The 23898-nt window shown below is 39.8% G+C and overlaps 3 protein-coding genes across 4 annotated transcripts; 2 read left to right on the plus strand and 1 right to left on the minus strand.

Moving 5' to 3' along the window:
* The first annotated feature begins 549 nt into the window (after window positions 1–549).
* Window positions 550–8625, plus strand: tlcd3bb (TLC domain containing 3Bb). The gene is made up of 7 exons (XM_037754587.1): window positions 550–1073; window positions 2861–3061; window positions 3774–3857; window positions 4204–4429; window positions 5268–5360; window positions 6320–6429; window positions 6573–8625. The coding sequence occupies exons 2-7, from the start codon at window positions 2937–2939 to the stop codon at window positions 6838–6840; spliced, it is 906 nt and encodes a 301-aa protein (XP_037610515.1). The 5' UTR covers window positions 550–1073; window positions 2861–2936; the 3' UTR covers window positions 6841–8625.
* Window positions 8626–9636: 1011 nt separating this feature from the next.
* pagr1 (PAXIP1 associated glutamate-rich protein 1) lies at window positions 9637–12282 on the minus strand. 2 transcript variants are annotated; one of them, XM_037754589.1, is made up of 5 exons: window positions 12053–12282; window positions 11620–11817; window positions 10565–10898; window positions 10390–10472; window positions 9637–10298 (listed from the first exon to the last, which is right to left on the minus strand). In XM_037754589.1, exons 2-5 carry the CDS (start codon window positions 11786–11788, stop codon window positions 10063–10065), a joined length of 822 nt encoding a protein of 273 aa, XP_037610517.1. In that variant the 5' UTR covers window positions 11789–11817; window positions 12053–12282; the 3' UTR covers window positions 9637–10062. The 2 variants fall into 2 exon arrangements, with proteins under 2 accessions (XP_037610517.1, XP_037610516.1); XM_037754588.1 differs by having other exon boundaries at window positions 11620–11820.
* A 1515-nt stretch (window positions 12283–13797) lies between these two features.
* On the plus strand, window positions 13798–23864 carry kif22 (kinesin family member 22). The gene is made up of 13 exons (XM_037754586.1): window positions 13798–13956; window positions 14214–14429; window positions 15184–15311; window positions 16296–16447; window positions 17264–17473; window positions 17931–18327; window positions 18740–18860; window positions 19272–19392; window positions 20223–20403; window positions 21027–21121; window positions 21382–21585; window positions 21715–21774; window positions 23662–23864. The coding sequence occupies exons 2-13, from the start codon at window positions 14242–14244 to the stop codon at window positions 23689–23691; spliced, it is 1887 nt and encodes a 628-aa protein (XP_037610514.1). The 5' UTR covers window positions 13798–13956; window positions 14214–14241; the 3' UTR covers window positions 23692–23864.
* Window positions 23865–23898: the final 34 nt, after the last annotated feature.

Raw genomic sequence — 23898 nt, forward strand, 5'->3', positions numbered from 1 at the left:
TCTTATCTTTTATTTGTTTTCTTTGTTAGATATGTGAAATACATGAAATGTCATGTCTCTCTTTCTTTGATTATACTGTGGAAATTCTAACTAAACATTTCATTGTATAATTTAATTATTAATATGTGTTAGTCTGTCTGTATGTGTATATATGTATATATGTTTATATGTAAAAATTCAATAAAAATATTGTTTAAAAAAACAAACATAAATGCTGAATCCTTTTGTTTGCATATGAACAACTGTGTTTTTAAGTGGACAGATTGGATATTGCATATATTGTTTAAAAAAAAATACATAAATGCTGAATCCTTTTGTTTGCATGTGAATAACTGTGTTTTTTAAGTGGACAGATTGGATATTGCAAATATTGTTTAAAAAAAAATACATAAATGCTGAATCCTTTTGTTTGCATGTGAATAACTGTGTTTTTTTTAAGTGGACAGATTGGATATTGCAAATTATGATTGCAGCTTGAATGGATGCTCTCCTTTATGGGGAATCCACTCAACGCTTCCCTGCATAAGAAAAACCCAATTTCCAAAAATGCAGTGCAGCGACTGGTGCAAATGTTCTCGTCATGACATGAGCTGCTGCTGCCTGGACCTGTAGGAACAAGCTGGCGCAGCAGCAGTCAATCCACAGCGTTGAGTCAAGCTGCATCATATGAGAGGACTGAGAGACAAGCTGCATCTCTGCTGCTGCTGAGAGACACACGAGATGACATAAGCTAGCATTACCTTGAACACCTGGATCAGATTGTGCTTTATAGTCAGTTTTATTGAGCTATTTGCTGCTTAAGCTTGCTATAGAAGCAGGCCAAGTCACCAGATGCTCCCAGCTGAGCCTCCCTCCTCACATAGATGTCATAGATCCGACCTGCTGCAGGCTGTAAGCGTTAGCTCGCCGCCGCCGCTGCTGCTGCTGCTGCTGCTGCTAGCCTCCAGACACTGAAGTGGCCACATAAACATGCGGATCATCGAGGCGGAGACCCGCGGGACATCTCTAAACAACGCCTTCTGCAGAACACGAGTCTCCACTAGCCGCTGACTGGACTCTGCAGGAGTCTTTGTGTAAATGTTTTCATTTATTCTAAAACATGTGGAGCTAAACTCACAAATCAGTTAGCTAGTTAGCTTAGCTTAGCTTAGCTTAGTTGCTAACCGCTACAAACAAATAACAAGCTAACAAAACAATTAGACGTTTCTATAAATGAGTCACAAAACATGTACCATGTTATATTAAATTATCCGTTATTGTTTATTGGGTGTCACCGTCTTGCTAACTGTAGTTATTTTAATTAAAACTGACTAACTGTCTTAGTTAGCCACATTTCGGGAGATGCTAACGTTGCTAGCTCACGTTGCTAGCTCACGCTCCTTGCTAACGTAGCTAGCGTCATTGTTAGCATTCAACAGCGCAGACAGTTGGTTCATGCTCAGCTTACCTAAGCGAGGGAGGACATTTAATGATAGCAGTGTCTGTCTCTGTGCACTTCATATACACACTCACATGCTGGCTGACCTCCTTGCTAAGATAAATAACGTTAATGTTTGTTACTTGTAAGCCAGCTGGTGTTAGTGTGAGGTTCAGTAGCCGGTGTGTTTGATGTTAGTTTAGTACAGTAAAGTACATTAGACTGTGTGCTCTCTGACTCAACATTGATTTAGACAAGTTAACATTAAAGGTTAACAGTTGATCAGCTTCGATACCAGAGTAGTTTATGTCAACATACAGCCGGTCTCCTGTGTGGTTACATATCTGTCTCAAAGCTTGGCTTGGATGTCTTTTTCCCAAACAGGTAACATTATCTCACGTTGTTTTCCAGGACCTCTGAGCTCCAGCAGCTCATTCTTATGTCGATATTTTTCGACGTTCAGGATTTAAAAAAAAAAAAAGCGCAATGCGTATTTTGCTAATGGATTTCAACTTTTTATTGAGTCAGCTATAGTGTAGTGTAAGCAAACCGCATGCAACTACCACATGGTTGCTATAAAGTGAATAAGGTGCACAGTGTTATGTCATCAGATGGATAGAGAGCAGTAAATGATGCACAAAAGGGCACTGTACTCAGTATTTATATGCTGCTTTGGATCCCAGGTCCTTTTCAACATTTAAAACAAACCTGTTTTCCATATTGTGCCTGGGCTGTCTATGACACCCCATCTGTTAACCTCACTTTCATCTTTATTGTACATAATAGCCTCAAATGAAGCTAGAACAATGTGCTCCCACAATACTTAAGTGTTTTTATTATGCAAACAAATTTTAGACAGTATTCACTGCGTTCACAGGACCTCTTTGTGCTCTCTGTCCCAAAAGCTCGGATAAAGATTGGGAAAGGACTTTTGCATATTCTGCACCCTCAGCCTGGAATTTGCTCCAAAATGACCTAAAATCGAGGAGCTGGTAGCATTAAATATTTTTAAATCTGAAATGAAGGTTTTAGAAGCAGACTCTATGGCATGCCATGTTTTTAGCCCCCTTGTTGTACAGCTGTCTCCCAGAAAAGTTCCTTTTCCTCCCCCATTTGTCTTTAGATAGTTCTCTTTTAATGCACATTTTAGTGTTTGTGAATTGTATTTTATATCTATTTGTGTCTGTGTCTGCAACTTTGTGTTCTTGCTGCTGACTGTCTTGGCCAGGTCTCCCTTGGAAAAGAGGTTCTTAATCTCAATGGGACTAAACTGGTTAAATATAGGTTTAATAAAAAAAGAATGTATTGCCACATATGTTGGACTTTGATAGTGTGCTATGTTTGTTATCTTAGTAAGAGCAGCCAAATGTATATGCATGGGAGTTGCCGCTAGTGAGATCAATATGTTTATTCACATGTTTGTTTTTTTTGTGTGTTTCAGAGAGGGGAAAGAGCGACGGATCTCCAGGACCAGATTGCCCGCTGAACTTTTTGCATCTCAGACAGATCGCCAGGGACCATGCTGACCATTCTAGCTGCTGGGTCTATGTTCTTTCCAGGTCTTTTCCTGCTGTCCAAACAATGCCTGAAGTCAATTCCAGCGCTAAGGTGGAGCGAAGGAGATGCTGTCATTGTATCTGCAAGGTGAGATCTTCTAAAAACTTGTTTATTCTTTTAAGTGTGCCTCCCAAAATTCCAGTACTGAAGTGGTGCTTTTACAGCTGTACCATCCAAGCTGTTTTAGACTTAAGCTCATTTGCAGTTTTTTTGCATGACTCATAGGGCTGTCCCGAATACCCTTTTTGGGGCTTTGAGGCTTCGATGAGAAATATTCAAAGCTTCACGGCGCGGCGCATCACAGCAGGCTGACATGTTCTTATATCTGTCTCCATCTCCCCACATTTCAGTGACCGGGCCAGAGCAGCTGCCGCACTACTGTACACACACGCAGCTCTACACACAATAAACAGCAATATCTGTCTGAGAATAACTAATAATAATTAATGTGGAATATTAATAATGCAGGATTATTCCTTATTTCATGGGCTATTTTGGGATTTATGCATTATTATTACATACTTATAAAAATAAAACAAAGCATTCAAATACTGATTTTGAGGTTGAATACCATGGCAACGGTTGAAGCTTTGAAGCATTCGGGTCAGCTCTACTCAAGTATGACAGGTTGTTGCAGCTGCACTCTTTACCAAGAGCTTTCAGCTGCATATTGTTTGCAATAAAAGCGTAAGGGCACTGCTTTCTTACCATGTGTTAACTAGACAGTCTAAAACCGTTCATTACATCGGCTAATGAGAATTACATTATTTGTTGTTAACTTGCCGTCCTCTGCTCCCAGGTTGGTTTCATCAGTTCAGGCAGTCATGGCCTCCTCAGCTGGCTACATCATTGCTTCTTCCTGCGAGGACATCCTCGAGGACCAGTAAGTCAAGAAACGCTCACCAATATATTCCAGCCCATTCGACCAGTCTGTCCTGTCTTTTAAATGCATGTAACAAATCCACTGTCGCAACTTTGTAATTTAAAAGGCTTTTAAGATGCACTATGCAAAGGCACTTTGGGTTATACATCCGCTACAAATGTATACCAAAAATGTAACTTAATATTGATGCCTTGACACATAGCTGCGAATGTCAGGTGCTGTATAAGAGTGTATAAGCAGTTTTTTCTCATTAAAACTGCTCTGTTTGAGGGAATTTTTCCTATTTAATTGATATCTAATCATTCCTTTCTGTTTTAAAAGCCTGCTTTTCTCCCTCTCTACGCAGGCATTGGCTGACAAGCGCTTACATCATGTTTGCTGTCCCCTACTTTGTGTACGACATCTACGCAATGTTCATGTGCTACTGGTACAAGCTACGGGTCAAAGGGCATGAGGAGGCCTCGGCAGCGCCCCAGCACATGAGCACAGCAATGACCAGCTACTTGCGTCGCGAGTTCCTCATGGTGCTGCACCACGTTGTCATGGTCACCGTCTGCTTCCCCGTCTCTGTGGTAACTGTCACCCGTTGCTCTTTCTGTTGGGCTGAGATTTCAGTGAGGCGAGGGAGGAGTATAGCACTGAATTATCTCTATGCAGATACCTACTCTTAGGTAGTTTTATCATTTTTAAATCTTTTTTTTTGTGGTTATGGGAAATTGTACCATTTTTTTCTATTCTTATTTAAAGTGAGACAAGCTGAATAGAATTCTAAGTGTGCATTATGAAGGTTTGATGACGTCATCTTGGGCTTTAGGAAACAGTGATCGACATTTTCTGACATTTCGTAGACCAAACAACTAATTGATTAATCGAGAAAATAATCGACAATAAAAATAATCGTTAGTTGCAGCCCTAGACTGAAACGACTGTACGAATATCAAAATAAGTGCCGGTTTTCTGTTGATCGACTTATCGTTGCAGCTCTAACTTGTATAGGTATTTATACATAGCCATTTGTGCATGTAAACATATGGATTAGAAGAGTGATATAATCTCATTTATACTTAGATATAATTAACCAGTCATCCATTTTTGGAGAAGTTTTAACAGTATACTTCCCTCTTTTTGAGAGAAGTTGCTACTTGATCCCATAGACCTCTATGAAACAAGGTATTCAAAGTTCACTGTTCACCATGAGATCAGACTTGTAGAGACATTAAAAACATCCACAAGTTGGTCTGACTCTGGGAAAGTAAAATGTTTTGCTTGTTATATATTTAGCTCTTTAGCTATATATTTATTTCCAAAGGCGTATGTATTGCAAATCTACCAAAAAGTCCACCAAGGAACAAAGCTGTAATTGCATTCCAGACAAATAATCAACCTCTTTCTCTCTCTCTCTCCCTCTAGTTTTGGCGAAGAAAGGGAGATTATTTCCAGGGCGTAATGTTCATGGCTGAGCTCAGCACTCCATCTGTCTGCTTAGGAAAAATACTCATCCAGGTAAGTGTCTTGGTTCAGCCTCAGAGAAGATTTGGGTGCGTTGTTGCATGTGCATGTGTCACACTAAAGTTCTTCTGCACTCTCCACTTCCTTTTTTCCCCCTTTTTCATTCAACGGAGAATATATTTCCGGTCATTCCCAGCATGCAGCTCGTTCATCACAGGCTCCTGTTGACTTACATGAGCAGCACTCGGTCATTTACTGGTAACACAGTTTGCTTGGAATACACACTGTAGGAGCTGCACCCCTCCACCTGTGTTAGGTTTGTGTGGATGTGTGTACAATGCTTCGGTGTCTGGGTGAAGGTTTTCCCTCCACTGCTTTCTGCTCAACCCCCATCTGAGGCTCCCACAGCTGTTAGCCTCTGAATATAGCCCCTAGTATTTAGCCTGGATATTCAGCAGATACAATATCAGCTTGTCCTTCTACCCTCTATCACTCAACACCCCGCCCCTCCCGTCCCTGACAACAGTGCATGTGGCAGTTTGATAAACAACAACTGGCTAAAAGCTGTGGCTTCGTAGAGCCGCCCTCTTATATACCTATAGAATAAAAAACAATGGGGTCTTTAGTGATGGGTTGCCATGTAATCCTAGTAGGGCACTTGTGAATGGGCGAGAGGAAAACCTGTTTTAGAGAAATGCGTATCCTCAGTGTTATCTCACTGAAGCAGGTTGAATGTTCATGATAAAAGTGAACTCATCAACAAATGAGAATGTAAAAACAAAAGGACTGCTTCACTGACACACACACTTTCCTACCAGCTGCATGGCATACCCGTGCTCTCCATCGCCAACGTGTTCAGTCCATGCAGATAGTATTAACAAATATAACAATGTTAGTTTCAACAATAAAAAGATTAACCCCGTCAGCTTTCACCAAACTGTTACTGCTTGCTTTTCTTTCTCCCTCTCTCTCTCTTTCTCGACCTCTCCCTCTGTTTTTTTCTCTGCTCTCAGTACAAACAGCAACACACTCTCCTGCACAAAGTGAATGGGGCTCTTATGCTGATCACTTTTTTCATCTGTCGAGTCCTCCTCTTCCCTTACCTCTACTACGCCTATGGAAGGTATGTCTGTCTTTCCATCTCTTTTTTTCTCATGTTTCTGCTGTCTTGCTCAGCTTGGGTCGGTAACTTGCACAGCCACATGATCTATATATATTAAGGATGTAAGACTCGCGTTTACGCTCCTTTTATGTCTTTGGATCCAGGTACGCGTCCATTCCCTTCCACATGGTGCCCCTGTCGGTGCCCTGGCACACTAACCTCGGTGCTGCTCTGCTCATGGCGCCCCAGCTCTATTGGTTCTCCCTAATTTGCAGGGGTGCCCTGCGACTATTCACGGGCTCCTCCCGCTCTCAGAGACCGCGCGCGACCACTGGCGCCGCCAAGGAGAGGCAGACGGATGGCAACGCGTTGCCCCAGCCCGCCAACGGCTACAGCACGCGCTCCTCAGAGCCCGAGCTGGCCACTCACTGAGAAGAGTGGAGGGGAGGGGAGGTTGGGGGAGGGAAGGAAGGCGAATGTACCAATGAGTATGTAAAGGAAAGAAAGCTGCGAGGGGAAAAAGTGAGACTTGAAACAAGTAGCAATATGAAGAGAGCTACAGACGATGGCCTCAAATCATGCTGAAGTGTTTGTGTCCAGCAGTCACACTCAAAATGATTTTGGTCGCTGGCCTTCAAACACTTCAGCTTCTCAGTTTGTAGGAAACAAGTTGGAGTGTTAGTGCACTCAGTATTTTAAAGATGTCATCGGGCACTGTGACAGATAGGAACATGCACTGACCTGAGAGGAATCTGCCTGGATGTATAGCGAGCATAGGTGGCTATTTCCCTCATGTAGATCAAAATTCAGTCCTCTCTGCCTCACGGTATAGGAAGAGCAGGAAAATAGGAATGTATAATATTGTATGTTTAGTACATTTGCTGTAGATGGAAGGCCTAATTCAGTTTAGTAATGAAAGAAGACCTTCAAAGAAGAAAAAAAAATCCCGGCTAAGCAGTATTTTGACTTGTTAGTGTTTAATATCTGTATCCTCTATGTAGTCACTGTCACTCTAACAAAATGTAACCAACCTGCAGACTGACTCATCTTTTAGAAGGGAGATAATCTCATAAGACTGTATTCTGCTGCCTTATCCCTTTTCCCCCCCCATTCTTTGCAGTTTCTTTAGGTTTTAATTTATTTTTTATCCTCAGAGGAGAAGGACGAAACAGAAAAATGTGACGGGTGTACATAGCCGATGTAAAATTGTCCTTATTTCCATGTCAGTATTAGGTCAATGTTGGTTTTCACTTTTATTTAATTTTTTAGGTTTTGTTTCTAAAGATGTTTTTGAACAATGACATTTCAGCATTACAACAAAACATTTCACCGTTTTACAGCTTAGTGTGCGCAAACCTCCCCCGGACGTCACGGCAGTGCTTCACGTTTCAGTGTAGATATGACTTCATTCCATTAACTGGTATCACAAAGTGTTTTTTTTTGCATACAAGGAAGTGACGCACAGTAGCAGTCACTTTAAAATGAGTGTTTTTTAGTTTGGTGCTGATATAAATCTCAAAATATCCATTTGATTGGCTGGAATATTTCAGTAAGGGATCCATAAAATTTGAGGATTTATAGATTTGTCAGGGGATTTGCAATGTTTGCAGTTTGAAGGGAAACAAAAGCGAAAAGTAGTCTCGCAGGGACGTGTTCCCGCATGATAGACATGCAGCACATTTATTATGATGTTCCTCATTTATTTTTTAACCATTATTAAGTCTATGAATTGTTTTAAGCCTTTTACATTGTACGAATAACTTCAATCATTTAGCCGTTTATTTGAGCCACCGGTTCTATGAACCTCTTATGAACAAACTGGCTAGTTTTATCATTTCATGTTTGTTTTAAGCAGCTTCACTGTCCTAGAAATGGGTCAAGAAAAAATGAAAACAAAGCTCAGAAACCATCAAGACAGGCCAGCGTGTGCCAAAACATCCGGACAACTGTGGGCATGTTGAACACAGAGCATCCATTCCCCCCGTTCCATGAACTCGTAAGGTACTGCTTCTTGACGATACTAAAACATTTCAACTGATGTACTGTATATTCCACAAAATGCTCGTTATTTATTTGTAAGTATTTATTTATTTATTTATTTGGTTTGTGGTTTTTGAATGCATATTTATGCATACATATTATACTATATGCTTCTGAGCCTTATGTGAAGGCTGTATTGTTACTCCAACTTAGCTAAAATATACTTCTCTGTCCTGAGCCTGCCTCGAGTCTTTTTTTTCTCCCCTAAGTTTTGTCAATGTTGAAAATTAGAATTTATCAAATGCCATTTTTTTAAATCATAATCCTAGTTTGAACATCACTGCCCCTTTGTAAGGTAAAAGTGAGCCACTAGAGGGAGCCAGAATCCATGTATTTATGAAATGAAATTACTACTTTGGGTACATTTGAAGCATTGGAAAGTGGACTAGATCACTGGTTAGGGGTCACCAAAGCTTCACGGGGGGCTGCGAGGACTTCTTGATTTTAATGGTGTAAGACAGCTTTTTAAAAAAAATATACAATTGGCCTATATCTCAGCATGTCATTCATTTCCGTGAAGAAAACTAAATGGAATTGTTATTTTTAAAGTTTGGATTATTATTTAAGATAACAGGATAAGGACACAGGGAAGACTTGAACACAAGCTGCATTCACAGAGCCTTCCTTCTCTGCTCAACAGCCTCGTCCTGCATTAGAAAAGAACGCAGTTAGAAAAACCAAAGAGCTAATATGACAACGGCCAAGCGTCAGGGAGAAGAAAACACTGAATTTGACAAAACAAAATAAGCTATTATGTACGTATGATTGTTCAAAAATAAAATTTTATAGACAGAATTGTATTAAAAGTTACTAAAATAACAGGAAAACTCATCTCTGATGCCATATTCACAGGAAATAATCTGCTCAAAATTCATCCAAATGGCTCGTTTTACGCAAACTTCCTGCACTTCTTGCGTTCACTATTTGGGTTAATTGTTCAATTTAGCAGTAGTTCTGTACTATTATTGTTATGCATTAACTATAATATGAAATATCCATAATATATGTCACTAAGTCCGGGGTCGTCAGTTTACTCAATGATAGAAAAGGGGTCCTGTAAGGAAAAAGGTCGGGAAACATTGGACTAGATGATACTCTCACTACAGTACAATATAAAACTGCTTTTAATTGTCTGTTTTATGAAAGGAAATCCACCTGTTGAATGAAATGGTGTACTAGGCCAGGCCATTGTGGGAAATGTCTGTTAATGAGCAGGACTGCTTTATTGCAATATGGGTTGAGAGGGGGGGCTGTATATGATTTTTTTTGTTGTATAAATGTGATCATATACCTTCACTTGCCAGGTATTTAATTCAAACAATACATCTTTATATTATTTTATCCATGAAGTTTAACAAACTTTAGTATATCACAATGTATACTGCTATCATGATCGTACGCTGTTACAAAATATTTGTATCACCCACCCTTACTGCTCACCGATAACAGCAGTTAACATTCTCCAGAGTTAAAATGTTTATTGCCAACATACAAAACACACATAAAAAACATACAAAACTTGTTACATAAAAAAATTCAAGTTTTGAAAAAGCCTTGGAAAGCTCATATTGGCCTTATTTGCCTGTGGTCAAGTCCTCATCTCTTATCAATACTTCAGTATCTCCTCTGTCTCGGGGAGAAGATGGTGTTGGGGTTGCTGTCTCGCTCCCTCTCCTTCTCCCGCTCCTTCTGGCTGTTTGGAGACAAAGCCTCCTCCAGCTTCTTCTCGCTCTTGAAGAGATCTCGACCCGTGCGCATGATGTGCTCCTCGATTTTGCGGTGGCGCTTCATGTCCGAGAGTACTTTGTCCAGCCGAGCTTCCCTTTTCACAGAGGAGCGGGCCGAAGACCCTGAGAGAGAAGAGAGAAAACGTCAATAAAACACCATTCATTTAGCTTATGCGGTTCAAGGTTTTAAACATCAAATCTCACTGCTTATTACCTGGTGTTCTGCGTCTGTTCACGAAGGCATTTTTCGGAGTGGCTTGTGTTTCATCAAAGTCAAACTCAGTTGGAGTTACAGGCCTGGAAAAATAAAAGTCATGAGGCTTCACATGACCTGTACACAAACCAGAAGTCTTCGAGATGAAATGATGAGAAATACATGTAGTGTGTACCTGCGGTCTCTCTCCTCCCTCTCTCTGTCCTTTGCCATGTCTTCCTCGTCGTCTCTTTCCGGCGAGGGTGTACGTTCGGGCGTAGGGGGCCTCCTGGGAAGGGGCACAAAGTTCAATTCCAGCTTCTCCCCTTTAGAGAGGAGCTCATAGAGTCTTTTGATCTCAGCGGTAGGGGGCATCCAGTTTTTGGGGTCCTCCATTTCCTCGTCGCTGTACGCCAGCTCCCATTCGCCGTCCGCTCCTGCAGCCTGCTTTCCCTCCTCACCGTCCAGCCCAGAGTCTGCCCGAGGTTCATCCTTGTGTACTTCTCCCTCCACTGCATCTGTGTCTCCATCTGCAAAAATGCGTAGAAAGGCAGTTTTACAAAAGCATAATTGTAGCACTTCAGTATTACATTTTATTAGGGCTGTCCCGAATACCATTTTGTGGGCTTCGAAGCTTCGGTGAGAAATATTCAAAGGTTTTTGAAGCTTTGTCTGTCTCCATCTCCCCTGTCTCAGCACTACTGTACACATACACCTCTACACACAACAAACAGCGATATCCATCTGAGAATAACTAATATTAATAAAAAATCTAGTAATATCATTTACATGGGCACACATATGCATCGTCCTTCACGTCAGGTCACCTCCGAGCATATGTATATGTGCATGCGTGTTAACCCATGTAACTATATTTTTCCTTCTGTTAGACTATCTTCTGAAAAATATCCTCCATATTCTGTATTTTGTGAGTTCCCTTTTCCATAACTTTTACTTCTTGAATTACACTTTTCCATTTTATAAAATCTGGGAGTTTATTTTAATGTGAAAGTGCAATAAAAGATATGCAGCCCTACTCTGTACATATAAATATACAGTACTAGCACTGGGTAAAACTTGGGAAATAATTCAAAAGCTATTGGTGAAGGAAAACAAAGGTCACAACAAGAGTTATTAAACATCTTTTTTTAACACACATCCGGCATTGTTCAGACTGAATAAAGACTAAAACTTCCTGCTTACTATGTGTGCTTTCAATATGCAGATATGTCATTGTCTTAATGGAGTTACCCTTTTCATCCTTGGGTGTTGTGTCCTCCTCTGTGGCAGCTGTCATCTCTGTGTCCTGCTGCTCTGTGTTGGTCTCTTCCTCTCTGCCTGCTGCAGGTGTTTCTGTGTCCTTCACATCCAGAGCCCCTATGCCCTCTCTCAGTGCAGAGTCTGTGGCCTCAGCCTGCATCCTGGTGGTGAACTTTTACAGCTACAGATCTGCTACAACACAAACATGAATGCATTTTAGAAGAAAGTAACTACAGGTTATGTGAGGTAAAAGTTAGCCCAGAGTGGTATCATGCTCATAACTGGTAGCCTATTGACAGCAGTTCACTTTGCTGCATGGTGAGCAGTCAACAAAGCAACACATATCTTTATTTGACTTTAACTAGCGAGCTAACACCAGGCCTAAAGACACTAACACTTAGATAAGATGTTAAATTGTCATTACCGAATTTGTCGTAGATCACAGGTGTAGCTAAATGGTCTAATTATCTTTTCCAGGTGTTACTAAAATCACCAGAGCTTTCCATGAGACTTCTTATAGATAATACACGATTACACAGAGACGTAAACACAGCGCCATTTTGGACCTAGAAGAGCTGTGTGACGCGCTGCTCGGTTCTGCGCATGCGCGCTGATTAAACAGCATGCGGATTGGTCAACGACGGCGCGAACAACAGACAGCAGTTGAGCTGTGTGTTTATATAGATCTACTTATGTCTACGACTTCCGGCGCAGCGAGCAACCCGCATACATGCCTGAATGAACCTCTGGGCCGAGATTTTAATAAACATGTTTTTGCTTCACTTTTCACGTTAATGCGTTTATTTAAAAATTCAAGATTCAAGAGTTTTATTTGCCATTTGCACCTAAGTACATTGGAATTGAAAACACAAAAATATATCCTATACTGTATATACTGTATATATTCTTAATACATATGTTCTTAATATGCCCTTGTATAAAGTATTTCCTTTTATAATTGTAATGTAAATGTAATATAATTTATAATTTAATGGAGCTTCCCAGCAAAAAGTATTTCACACGTTTGTACCTGTACAACCGGTGTGACATCTTGAATCTTGAATCTTGAATTCTGAGCATTTTACACCGAGTCAGAAAAGGGGTAGTGTGAAAAAATATTGCAGTTTTAATTTGTACATTAACAGGGATGTAGCACAGTTTATTTTATTTATTTTTTTTATACTTTATTTTTTCCCTTTTTTGAGGTTGTTTTCATATATGCAATTTACTGTTCATAATTACAATAGTTTTGAAGAGAAACTGATTTAGTTAAACGAATCTAGAGTTTTCCTAATTATTATTATTATTATTATTATTTATTTATATATTTATTTTATTATTTTTGTATTTTTATTCTATTTTTAATTTTATTTTTATTTTTTTAATTTAATTTTATTTTAGTTTTGATTTTAATTTAATTTAATTTTTTTTATACTTCCCTTTTTTCGAGGTTGTTTTCATATATGCAATTTACTGTTCATAATTACAATAGTTTTTAAGAGAAACTGATTTAGTTAAACGAATCTAGAGTTTTCCTCATTATTATTATTATTATTATTTATTTTTATTTTATTATTTTTGTATTTTTATTCTATTTTTTATTTTATTTTATTTTTATTTTTTTAATTTAATTTTTATTTTATTTTATTTATTTTTTTTTATACTTTATTTTTTCCCTTTTTCAAGGTTGTTTTCATATATGCAATTTACTATTCATAATTACAATAGTTTTTAAGAGAAACTGATTTAGTTCAATGAATCTAGAGTTTTTGTCATTATTATTATTATTATTATTTATTTTTATTTTATTATTTTTGTATTTTTATTCTATTTTTTATTTTATTTTATTTTTATTTTTTTAATTTAATTTTTATTTTATTTTATTTTATTTTATTTTATTTTATTTTATTTTATTTTGTTTTGTTTTGTTTTATTTTATTTTATTTTATTTTATTTTGTTTTGTTTTATTTTGTTTTGTTTTGTTTTGTTTTGTTTTGTTTTGTTTTGTTTTGTTTTGTTTTGTTTTGTTTTGTTTTGTTTCTGCACAATCTCCTGTTCCACACTCCAGTAGTCCAGCTGGTGGCGGTAATGCACCTCTAAGATGGTTTGCAAACCGCCAATAAACACCAAAGAAGAAGAAAGCAGAAGCAGAGCTCTGATTGGCTGATGCTCGTTTCCGGTTGCAGCGCTCCTCATTTGAAAAGTCTTCGGTTAGATCCGGAGGCTCGCTGCTCGCCATTGTTAAAACACTCTACGCAATGTTGCCAAAAGGGAAACTTGGAGGAGAATAACTAAAGTTTTGAACCAGGAATCCACAAATAACATCGGTAAGCACTAAGGAAACAACACCTTCTATAAAACAGTCAAACATTAGCCGAGTAATGTTTGTTTAGATAAGCACGAGTCCACTGAAGCTAACGTTGATAAAGTCAAACTTAATATTGTAATGCTTTGTTTGAAGGACATCTAATTGATATCTACCTGTAAGCACATTTGTTAATAATTTACAATATAAGCTGCCATTTGACACAAGTAAAACACAGTTACTTTGTTGGCTAACTTGTTTTGTGTTATTATTATCTAGGGCCTTCTTGTTTTGAGGAGTTTCTATCATGGCTCAGCGTGTGTTGGTGTCGGATGGAGCACACAAGAAGACGTCCAGGGTTCGGGTAGCGGTTCGTCTGAGGCCCTATATGGGCAATGAAGACGAGAAAGGAGAGGGGTCATGTGTGAGAGGCCTGGACTCACAGAACCTGGAGATAATCAACTGGAGAAATGCTACAGAAACTGTCAAATACCAGTCAGTGATCATTCATTCATTCATTCATTCAAACTTTATTGTAGACTCAAGGTCCAGATAAGAAAAAACAATACATTACATATAATACATTACAATACAGGAAGCACTATAAAAGGCATGATTAAAAAATATTAAAAAATATATATACATACTTCAAATCCTTACATATAAGATAAACCTTTATTAATCGCCGGAGGGAAATTCAGGTGTCAAAGCAGCAAAATCAGCAAACAGTAAAACACAGGAGAGGTAAAGGTATACAAAAATTATAAAAACAATAATAGATATAAAAGATAGAGTGAATGGTTGAACATAGTGTGTGCAGTCCGTCAATAAATAAATGTAATATGTACATATGTGGTGTATAGGATGTATAGTGTAAAGTGCGCCAGTGGTTAGAGTCCAAGATGGTTGTAGATAGTGCATGTTTAAAGTCCTCATAGTTCTCATATGGATATAAAGAACTATATCAGTGCCTCCACAGCTGTGATTGGTACCGTGTAGTGCTAAATCTGATGTTAGTCAACCGCAAGATTATGTCATTCTCAGAGTGATTAAGCCGGCATATAAATTTGTACATGAGATTTCTTAATACAGTTTGAAAAATATTTATGCCTGCAGACACAAACATTTCCCTTGCACTGGAACATCTTGGTCTTTTTAGTAATATTCTCATTGCATCTTAGCACTTAACTTACTCTCATTTCTAAGCAAATCTCTTGTAAATAATCTCTAATTAATTATTGTCCCACAGTTTTGACGCTTTTCATGGTGAGCAAACGACACAGCAGGAAGTTTTTCGCTCATCAGTGAAGCCCACTCTACCACACATACTGAATGGACAAAATGCCAGTGTCTTCGCCTATGGACCTACAGGAGCTGGTATGTTACTGCAATATTGCATTTGTCTACTTAGTTGCATATTAAAGATGCTAATCAAGGCACTTTCAGTCTCCAATTTTCACTTAACATTTCTGTTAAACCTGCAGTAGGCAGAATGTTTTTGGCATCATTGGGCAAAAATTCCATAATAACCTTTCAGCATATTGTAATTCAAGTGTTCTGAGAGGAAACTAGACTTATTTACCTCCTCGTGGCTCTGTTTTTTAGGCTCTAAAACAATCTAGCCTGTGACTGAACACTTTGGTCAATCACAGGTCATTTCAGAGAGAGTGTTCCTATTGAGCATTCCTATTGGCTGTTCATTCAACGGAGGAAGCTGTAAATCATTCGCAAAGTCCGGTCAAACTAGACAGCGCTGATCAAATATGAATCAATACTCTGTTACTGTAATGCCTATTTCTCTCATCACATGTTTTCAGAACCATCTTGTAGTGTACTGTTTAGCGATAAAATTAGAAAGTTTGCTCCGGCTGGTGGGCGGTGCTTGGTATTTCCTCAACTTCTTAACATGACTGCCGGGTCACAAACTTTCTCATTTCACAGCAAAACAGTACACTACAAGATATTTCTGGAAACATTTGAGATAAGAAATAGGCATTACAGTAACAGAATATTGATATCTCAGAGACAGCAGCTGGGTGGCAGACTCCAGCCCGCATCTGATTGGTTGTTTTCCTCCGGTCTGTGAAATCTTGCAGATGCCGTTAGGAGCACCAGAGGAGACAGAGGCACATGATTTTTTTCAGATTGCTCCAATTTTACCCACTGCAGCTTTAATGGTATAAATGTATGTGATATTAATAGTGTGAACTTTACTTTGAATTAAGGTGTTAAGCCTTCTTTGTCGCCTCTTATGTGTTTGCCCAGGAAATTTGCTCTTAAAGTTCACTACTGTTGTGTATGAATTGCTTCGTTTCCAAATTGCATTTTTTGTGTGCTAACTCACCACTTCCTCTATCATAGGTAAGACCCACACCATGATGGGCAGCTCAGATCAGCCAGGCGTGATCCCACGAGCCGTTCGCGAGGTCTTCAAGCTGGTCAAAGCGAAAGGTGAAGAGGAAGGATGGGACTACAGCATTGGCATGTCTTATTTGGAAATTTACAATGAGAAGGTATGACCCAGTAGTTTCAGGCTTTCTGTCCAAGTGAAATAGTGTAAAAGAGTGAAACAATGTTGGTGCCAGTAGTTAAAAATCCAAGTTGAGCACACATTGTACCATATGAACAGAATGCTATTAGAGCAATTTATCTGTATACAACTAATTTGGCATTTGGCAGCCGATTTCTGGCATTTATGTTACTAATAAAGAAAAGGCTGTACTTCAGTGTTAACATGCCTCTGTGCAGCATACTGTAGTAACATATTGTATGCATGTTCAGCTTAAAATGAGCCATTTCCTGTTCTGTTGATAAGAAATGGGTGAGTTAGTTCTTATGTTGCAAATGGAAATAAAATCTGACTATCACCTGGATTTTTTTTTATTGATCTAGAAGGGAAATAACTTGTTAAATATTACAAATAAACACTGATAAATTCCCTTATTATTTAAAAACAAAGGTTAACTCATCATCATGTAAATTACATAGGCAAAACCAGTCTCCATCTAACTCTCCCTTTTCATTTGTCAAACCAGTAATGCAGTCTTCAGTAAACGGTGTTCAACTCGACTGCTCATGCACTCCCATACCTGAAATCATATCACTCTCATAAACCCCCACTTCTCAATATAATCAAACCTTTCTCATAACTCTGCTCCCCTTCTAAACTTGTCCTCACCTTTTAAAAACATTAATACCTTTTTTTATCCACCTTGTTGCTTGTCAGTTATCCAATATTAATAGTTTATTTGCTGTTTCAAAGTCTGGTGGTCCTTTTAATCAAGTGCTATTTCATGTTCGACATTGCACAATCTATCTTTCTTTCTCAGGTGAAAGATCTTCTGTCGCCAAGCTCCCAGGATTTACCAATCAGAGAGGACAAGGACAAGAACATCCTCATCCCCGGCCTCACTCACACAACCATCTCCTCCTTCTCAGATTTTGACAAACAATTTGTCCCTGCCAGCCTCAATCGTACCACAGCTTCTACCAAACTAAACCAGCGCTCCAGCCGCAGCCACGCAGTCCTCCTCCTCAAGGTTCGATGTGCAATCTGATCAACTCTGAGAAAAGATGTTCATTTACAATTCTCTTTGAGAGAGTCACTCTGTTTTCTTCATTGAACTGTTCTGTGCATGGGTATCTAGTGGATATTCAAACGGCATCTTAAACAGGTCGTGGCCTCTGAGCAGTAGGTCAGGATTTGGTAGCTGGTGCTATAATCAATTCTCACTTGCAACACTCCCGCTAGCAACCTCTGGGCTTTCTGGGACTATTCTGGGAGAGAAACAAACTGGTGTCTGCTCTCCATTTTACTAACATTGTCCTTTTTCTGCATGCTTACTTCCTATGTTGTACTACTAAATACATAATGTGTCACACTTACATTTACCTCATTTAACCTGGCATTTTCCTCTTGTCACCCCTCCCCTGTGTTTCCATCATGTCTGACCTCTGTGTCACTTCCCCTTTTCAAATCTTTTTTCAATGATTTAGGTTGTACGTACTCAGCGCGCCCTACCCCACAGACAACAGACCGGAAAGCTGTACTTGATAGACCTCGCAGGGTCCGAGGACAACCGTCGCACCGGCAACCAGGGCATCCGCCTGAAGGAGAGCGGCGCCATCAACCTGTCACTCTTCACTCTCAACAAGGTCGTGGACTCTCTTAACTCGGGCACCGCTGTCCGCGTGCCGTACAGAGACAGCAAACTGACACGGCTGCTACAGGATTCTCTGGGCGGCTCGGCACACTCTGTCATGATCACCAATATCGCACCAGAGTACAAATACTACTTTGATACGTTTAGCGCGCTCAACTTTGCCTCCAAATCCAAGCTCATTGTGAACAAGCCCTTCACCTGTGAAACTGTGGCCGTGCCTGTGCTGCCAGGTGAGTAATGCACTCACTTTTTTCATTCTGATGGCTTGTAAGTATAGAAAGAAATGTAATAGGCCAAGAAGAGGAAGCTCTGACAGAATGTGATATAAGGCCAATAGGGGGCACCCGTGTCACATCCCAGAGGATGCTGACTTTGAGAGTAAACAGCCAGCTGTCTCTGGGTGTGATGGATGTCATTTTAATATTTGTTTGCTGTTTTTATGGAATTTTCTTAGAGCATTTCCTTAAATATATTCAGATTCTGTTTTTCCCAGTACTTTAGTTCTGGCACTGCACTGCAGCCTTGACTGATGCTGTGCCATCTTCATCTGAATTGCTTTACACTCCAGAGGACCCCGTAAACAGCGTTGCTCGAGTGCTCTGAATACTAAGCTGTTAATTTCCCTTCTGCCTTCATCTCCAGCAAAGCGGACCAGAGAAGACCACGAGGCAGGGGGGTCTGGCACCGAGCCACAGAAGAAGAAGCAGAAAGACGCGAGGAAGGCTGAACAGGATGCTTCCTCCCCGTCTGCACAGTGCCACAGGTTAAAAATCTCACACACAGACGTGTTTGTTTGGCTAATCAGACTTTGGAACTGTGATGTTGGACTGTGGAGAAAAATGCATCTGCCCAAATTCACCTCATCAAATTCAATCCACACGACAACAGCCTAAAAAAGCCGTAGCCTCAAATCAGTAGATTTTGTAGCTTGCACTGAAAGCAACTCTCTGTGCAGTGCTCCCATTGGCTACAGCTGCTGTGTCTACTGGGATCTCTATTGAGAGCGATACTAGCACTGCTTTCTTGCCATCTGTTATCAGGTGTATAAATCTGTCTGCGCTATGAATCTCGTCAAATTATATTCACTGACCTTTAAGCCCCCGACCATACTGCCCCCCCCCCCTCATTGTCTACCTACTTTTCTCCTTTCTTGATTTGTTTGTGTCTCTTTCAGTCCGTCAGAACCGTCAGTGATGGAAAGACTAATAGCTCTGGAGAAGCTGATGATGAACTGCCAGGACAAAGATAAACTCGGCATGCTTAAAGATGTGGCTCAGTCACGCAAGGAGATCCAGGTGAAAACACACTCTTACTTTATCCACCTGAGTGTTATGTAACCCTGCATAATATAAGTTTTAGTCATTTATATCTGCACCTGGTCCAACCTTTAGACCCTGACGCACCAAGCCGACGGTCGGCTGCCAGTGAGCGTTTGTCGGCCTAGTTTTTGCGGTGTGTCTCGCACTGTTGGCTCTAGTCTGCCCGTGTCGGAGGTTTTTCAGCATGCTGAATCGGCGGCAGAGACCGTCAGTGGGAGAAATCACTCTGATTTGCTGTTCAGCTTAAACGAATCAGAGCAGGAGAAGAGAAACAGAAGGGGAAGAAATCAAGCAAATGAGTAAAGTCAAGGAAAAACACTGAAGGCTCCTCTCATTTTTCATCTCATCTGATCATTCCAATACACGGATATTTTCTGTGGTGTGAAAATGGTCGGCAAACACCGCTTTGTTTCATGCACGTATCATACAGTAACAACGGCTTGTATATCTGCAGTCCTCGGTCTTCCAGGATTCCCTTTTTGAATGACGAATACAGACTACCGCTACCTGCTGGTGTGGAGACTTATTTCCTCTCACTCAGGCGCAGAACGTACATGCTAACTGGCCGTCAGCTGCAGTCTTTGCGGTATGTTCAAATGCAACTTGTCGGCCAAGACAGAGGCAACGCAACAGTCGGCCTTAATCGCCGCTAGTTTTTTGATGTCGGCTTGGTGTGTCTGGGCCTTTTGTCTCTTCTTTCTGTCTGTGATTTACCAGATACTGTGGGAGCTTTTTTATACTGATCACTCAATTCTTCTTCATGGATATTTGATAGCCAACCTCGCCCCCACTTTCTGTTTTCGCAGGAGCTTAAAGAGAAGCAGAGGGAGTTTGAGAGCAAGGCCAAGCTGTTCAATCGGTTGGCTGGAGAAAAATCCAGCAGCAAACATGAGCCTGCCTTCAAGAACAGCACGGCTCCTCTGCAAAGAAAACCATCAACTGCAACAAAAGCCAATAGGCAGCAGGCCGTGGTCCAGCCCTTACAAGGTCAGCTAGAAATGATGGATGAGTTCAGATGTAACTTGCCTATTCACATTTTCATTAATATTTAAATTAAAGTTGTATGAATTTAGCAGACAGTCAAATAGAAATGAGTTTCATCTATGGGAATGAATGCAAAGAATCCCCATATTAAGACTATAGACTTTTAAAAATTAAATTGCCCTTGAATGAGCAAATGCTATATAAAAAAAATGACCTTCTGTTGTGTAATCTTCTGCTGTTCATGTTTCCCTGAAGAGTAGTTGCTCACTAATTCTATCATGTTGAATCACTGGCGGTATTGATGAGCTGCAATGTGATACAAGAGCTCAGTGTACAATATAGGAGCCAGAAAATGTATTCAATGACGATGCGGAGGAATTATTTTTAAACCCCTCATCAGCTTGGGTGAGACAGGTACCTTGGTACCTGTCTCATGCATTTGGCTTTGAAACAGCACTAGGCTCCAAATAAAATGTGAAATTTTAACTGTTTCAATGCAAAATGTTGTTTAAAACTGCGTTTTTTTTCACTCAGTGATAACCTTGTCATTGTAAACTGATTGAGTTCTCATGTGTAGCATTAAATCTAATTTAACATTCATTTCTATGTGGTTTCCTCCCTATCAGTGTCCCAGCTCCAGCCTCTTCAGCAGCTTGCTGTCGTCAAAAAACAGTCCGTCTGCGTCAAGAAGAAAGAGGGAAAGCTTTCAGACCAGGTTGAGGTCAGCATCCGAGCCTCGACTGTGCTGCGCTTAGCTCGACACATCTGCAGAGTTGCAAGCATCAGATACAAGCTGACGTAGTGCATTAGGTTCAATTTGTTGTCTCGACAGACGCAGCAAGATCTCAAATTTATTAGGTCAAAAATGAACCTCTAATCCAGACCAATATGGATAAATATATGTTGACAGTTAAAAAAGGTTTTCTATAAAATACTATATGTAAATGTAGTCTAACTTTATACTGTATTTATCTCTCTCAGTTTCCAGATGGTAAAGAGAACATAATGGTGAACAGCTGCTGGGAGTCCCAAATCGACAAATCTGTGCTGGAGCATTCCAGACAGAAAATCCTGCACGTTCTCAATACCGGCTCGCTCAAAGAGCTGAAGGGTCTGCAGCAGATCGGCGACAAGAAGGGAAAGCTCATCCTGGGCTGGAGGGAGATCCACGGTCATTTCGTAAAGGTTGGTAGAGAAAAACGTCTTATTTAAGCGCGCAACTCGCCCAACGACAATCCCTCATCTGAGGTGTTTTTCTAACTTCAGCTTTTCATTTACTTGTGGTGACTTTATGTATGCTCTATTATTTTGCAGTTGGAAGATGTGATAAAAGTTGAGGGTATGACAGGAAAGAGATTTTCCTCCTTCATGAAGGTAAGCCAAGTCTTCAGTGAAATATTTTGGGGGATTTTTTCTTATTATGATTATTATTATTATGATTAGAACAGTGGGGTTAAAAAAAGGTTTTGACAGGATACAGTGAGATACAATAAAGCAGACATTTAAACATTACATTTGAAGGCTAGACATGAATACAGATTTGTTGCTTAATTAGCCAGGATTAGTTGAGCAAAAGATGTGTGGCAGAATGGAACGTTACAATTGAAGCTGCTCTGGTGGATCTGCTGCAGCTCTGTAAGACTTTAAATGGACTTGCTCTCCAGCCTTTCTGCAAATACATCAAGAGATTAAACGCAAGCTTTACATAATGGAAATCAATAGAGTTTGCAAAGCTTAATCTTGCAGTTACTTAAAATGCGGCATGGATCTATGAGCAGAAATGGAATATAATATTCCTAACAAGTATATAATCACCTGAAAATAAGAATAGTTGTGTTTTCGTTACCTTAGAATGAGCCCTTCATATCGACATCGAGAGCGGGTCCTCTTCACGGAGTCCGCCATGTTTCTACAGTAGTCCAGAACGGACAAACCAAACACTGGCTCTAGAGAGAGCTTTTCTTGTTTTTACGTTTACATGAAGGCCACCGTAGTTCTCTGACATGCTTGTGAAACTGCGGTACCATGAGCCGCAGAGTGCAAATTAGACCATGGACCCCTATTTGATAAGATTTTGTCACCCATCTGTTAGGATTTATTGCTTTTTAGATGGTTTTTTTTTTTTACAGAAAGTTACCCATGACCAAAATAGTCAATCATTAGGTCATTGTTACTTATGGATGGAATTATAGTGAAAATAAATTATACCCCTTTTTGCTGGAACCCCCTCAAGGACCTCTGGATAGTTTGCCATGACATTTGGTACAGAACATTCATGTCCTGACTTTTCATCTAGGGCCTTCAGCAGGTGTTTGTGACTAAATACATGCAAAACAAGTGATGGCATTCCAATCAGCCTCAGCTGTACTTAAACCTGCAGTTGGCAGAATGTTTTTGGCATCAATGGGAAAAACAAATCCATAATAACCTTTCAGTAATTAAGTTCTAGATGTAAGTGCGCTTAGAGATAACTAGACTTCTGCACCTCCTCATGGCTCTGTTTCCAAGCTTTAAAAAAATCTAGCCTGTGACGGGAGACTTTGGCCAATCACAGGTGATTTCAGAGAGAGCATTCCTATTGGCTGTTCATTCAACGGAGGCAGCTGTCAATCACTGGTGAACTCTGATCAAGTGGTCAAACTAGGCAGCGCAGATAAAAAACGAATCAATATTCTGTTACTGTAATGCCTGTTTCTCGCCTCAAATGTTTTCAGAAACATCTTGTAGTGTACTGTTTAGCTGTAAAATGAGAAAGTGTGCTCCAGCTGGTGGGCGGTGCTTGGTATTTCCTCAACATGGCTGCAAGGTCACAAACTTTCTCATTTTACAGCTAAACAGTACACTACAAGATGTTTCTGAAAACATTTGAGGTGAGAAATAGGCATTACAGTAACAGAATATTGATTCATATTTCATCAGCGCTGCCTAGTTTGACCGTTTGATCGGAGTTTGCGAGTGATTGACAGCTCAGGGATGGCAGACTCCAGCTCGGCTCTGATTGGTTGTTTTCCTCCGGTCTGTGACATCTTGCAGATGCCATTAGGAGCATCGAAGGACACAGAGGAACATGAATTTTTTTTTCAGATTACCTGTCACATGCACTACTGTCAGGATATAGTGACCGTTTTATAAAAATAACTTGTCGTTACTGTAGACTTCGTACTAATAAATTGTAGATCATAGCCAGTATTTGCACATTATGCAGCTTTTAGTGATCTTGCATGTTTCTCAGCGCTAATATTTATTTATCTTTTTTTCCAGGCAAACATCCTGAGTGCCATGGGAAAGTGATTTTTTTTTCTTTCTTTTTTTGAAAATGGTTATATTATATCCTTGTTTAATGTATATCAGAATCTTTTATTGGTCATGTATGCTTTTTTTTTTAGATGTTTTTGTAGTTACTACTGTGTCCCAGCTGGTGGCAGCACTCAAGCTTTTTAATAAATGGCTCACGTGTCACTGAATGTTTGAGTGTTTATTTAATTAACATAAAGAGAT

The sequence above is a fragment of the Sebastes umbrosus genome, chromosome 20, assembly GCF_015220745.1.
Source record: "Sebastes umbrosus isolate fSebUmb1 chromosome 20, fSebUmb1.pri, whole genome shotgun sequence".
Taxonomy (NCBI): domain Eukaryota; kingdom Metazoa; phylum Chordata; class Actinopteri; order Perciformes; family Sebastidae; genus Sebastes; species Sebastes umbrosus.

Bases quoted from the DNA above. Each gene is read 5' to 3' on its own strand.
- tlcd3bb (XM_037754587.1), top strand. From the start codon at position 2,937: ATGCTGACCATTCTAGCTGCTGGGTCTATGTTCTTTCCAGGTCTTTTC. The intron at 4,430-5,267 runs GTAACTGTCACC...CTCTCCCTCTAG, and splicing joins TCTGCTTCCCCGTCTCTGTG to TTTTGGCGAAGAAAGGGAGA. The intron at 5,361-6,319 runs GTAAGTGTCTTG...CTCTGCTCTCAG, and splicing joins TAGGAAAAATACTCATCCAG to TACAAACAGCAACACACTCT.
- kif22 (XM_037754586.1), top strand. From the start codon at position 14,242: ATGGCTCAGCGTGTGTTGGTGTCGGATGGAGCACACAAGAAGACGTCC. The intron at 14,430-15,183 runs GTCAGTGATCAT...ATTGTCCCACAG, and splicing joins ACAGAAACTGTCAAATACCA to TTTTGACGCTTTTCATGGTG. The intron at 21,586-21,714 runs GTTGGTAGAGAA...ATTATTTTGCAG, and splicing joins TCCACGGTCATTTCGTAAAG to TTGGAAGATGTGATAAAAGT.
- pagr1 (XM_037754589.1), bottom strand. From the start codon at position 11,788: ATGCAGGCTGAGGCCACAGACTCTGCACTGAGAGAGGGCATAGGGGCT. The intron at 10,473-10,564 runs GTACACACTACA...TTATTTTTCCAG, and splicing joins AGGGAGGAGAGAGACCGCAG to GCCTGTAACTCCAACTGAGT. The intron at 10,299-10,389 runs GTAATAAGCAGT...CTTCTCTCTCAG, and splicing joins GAACAGACGCAGAACACCAG to GGTCTTCGGCCCGCTCCTCT.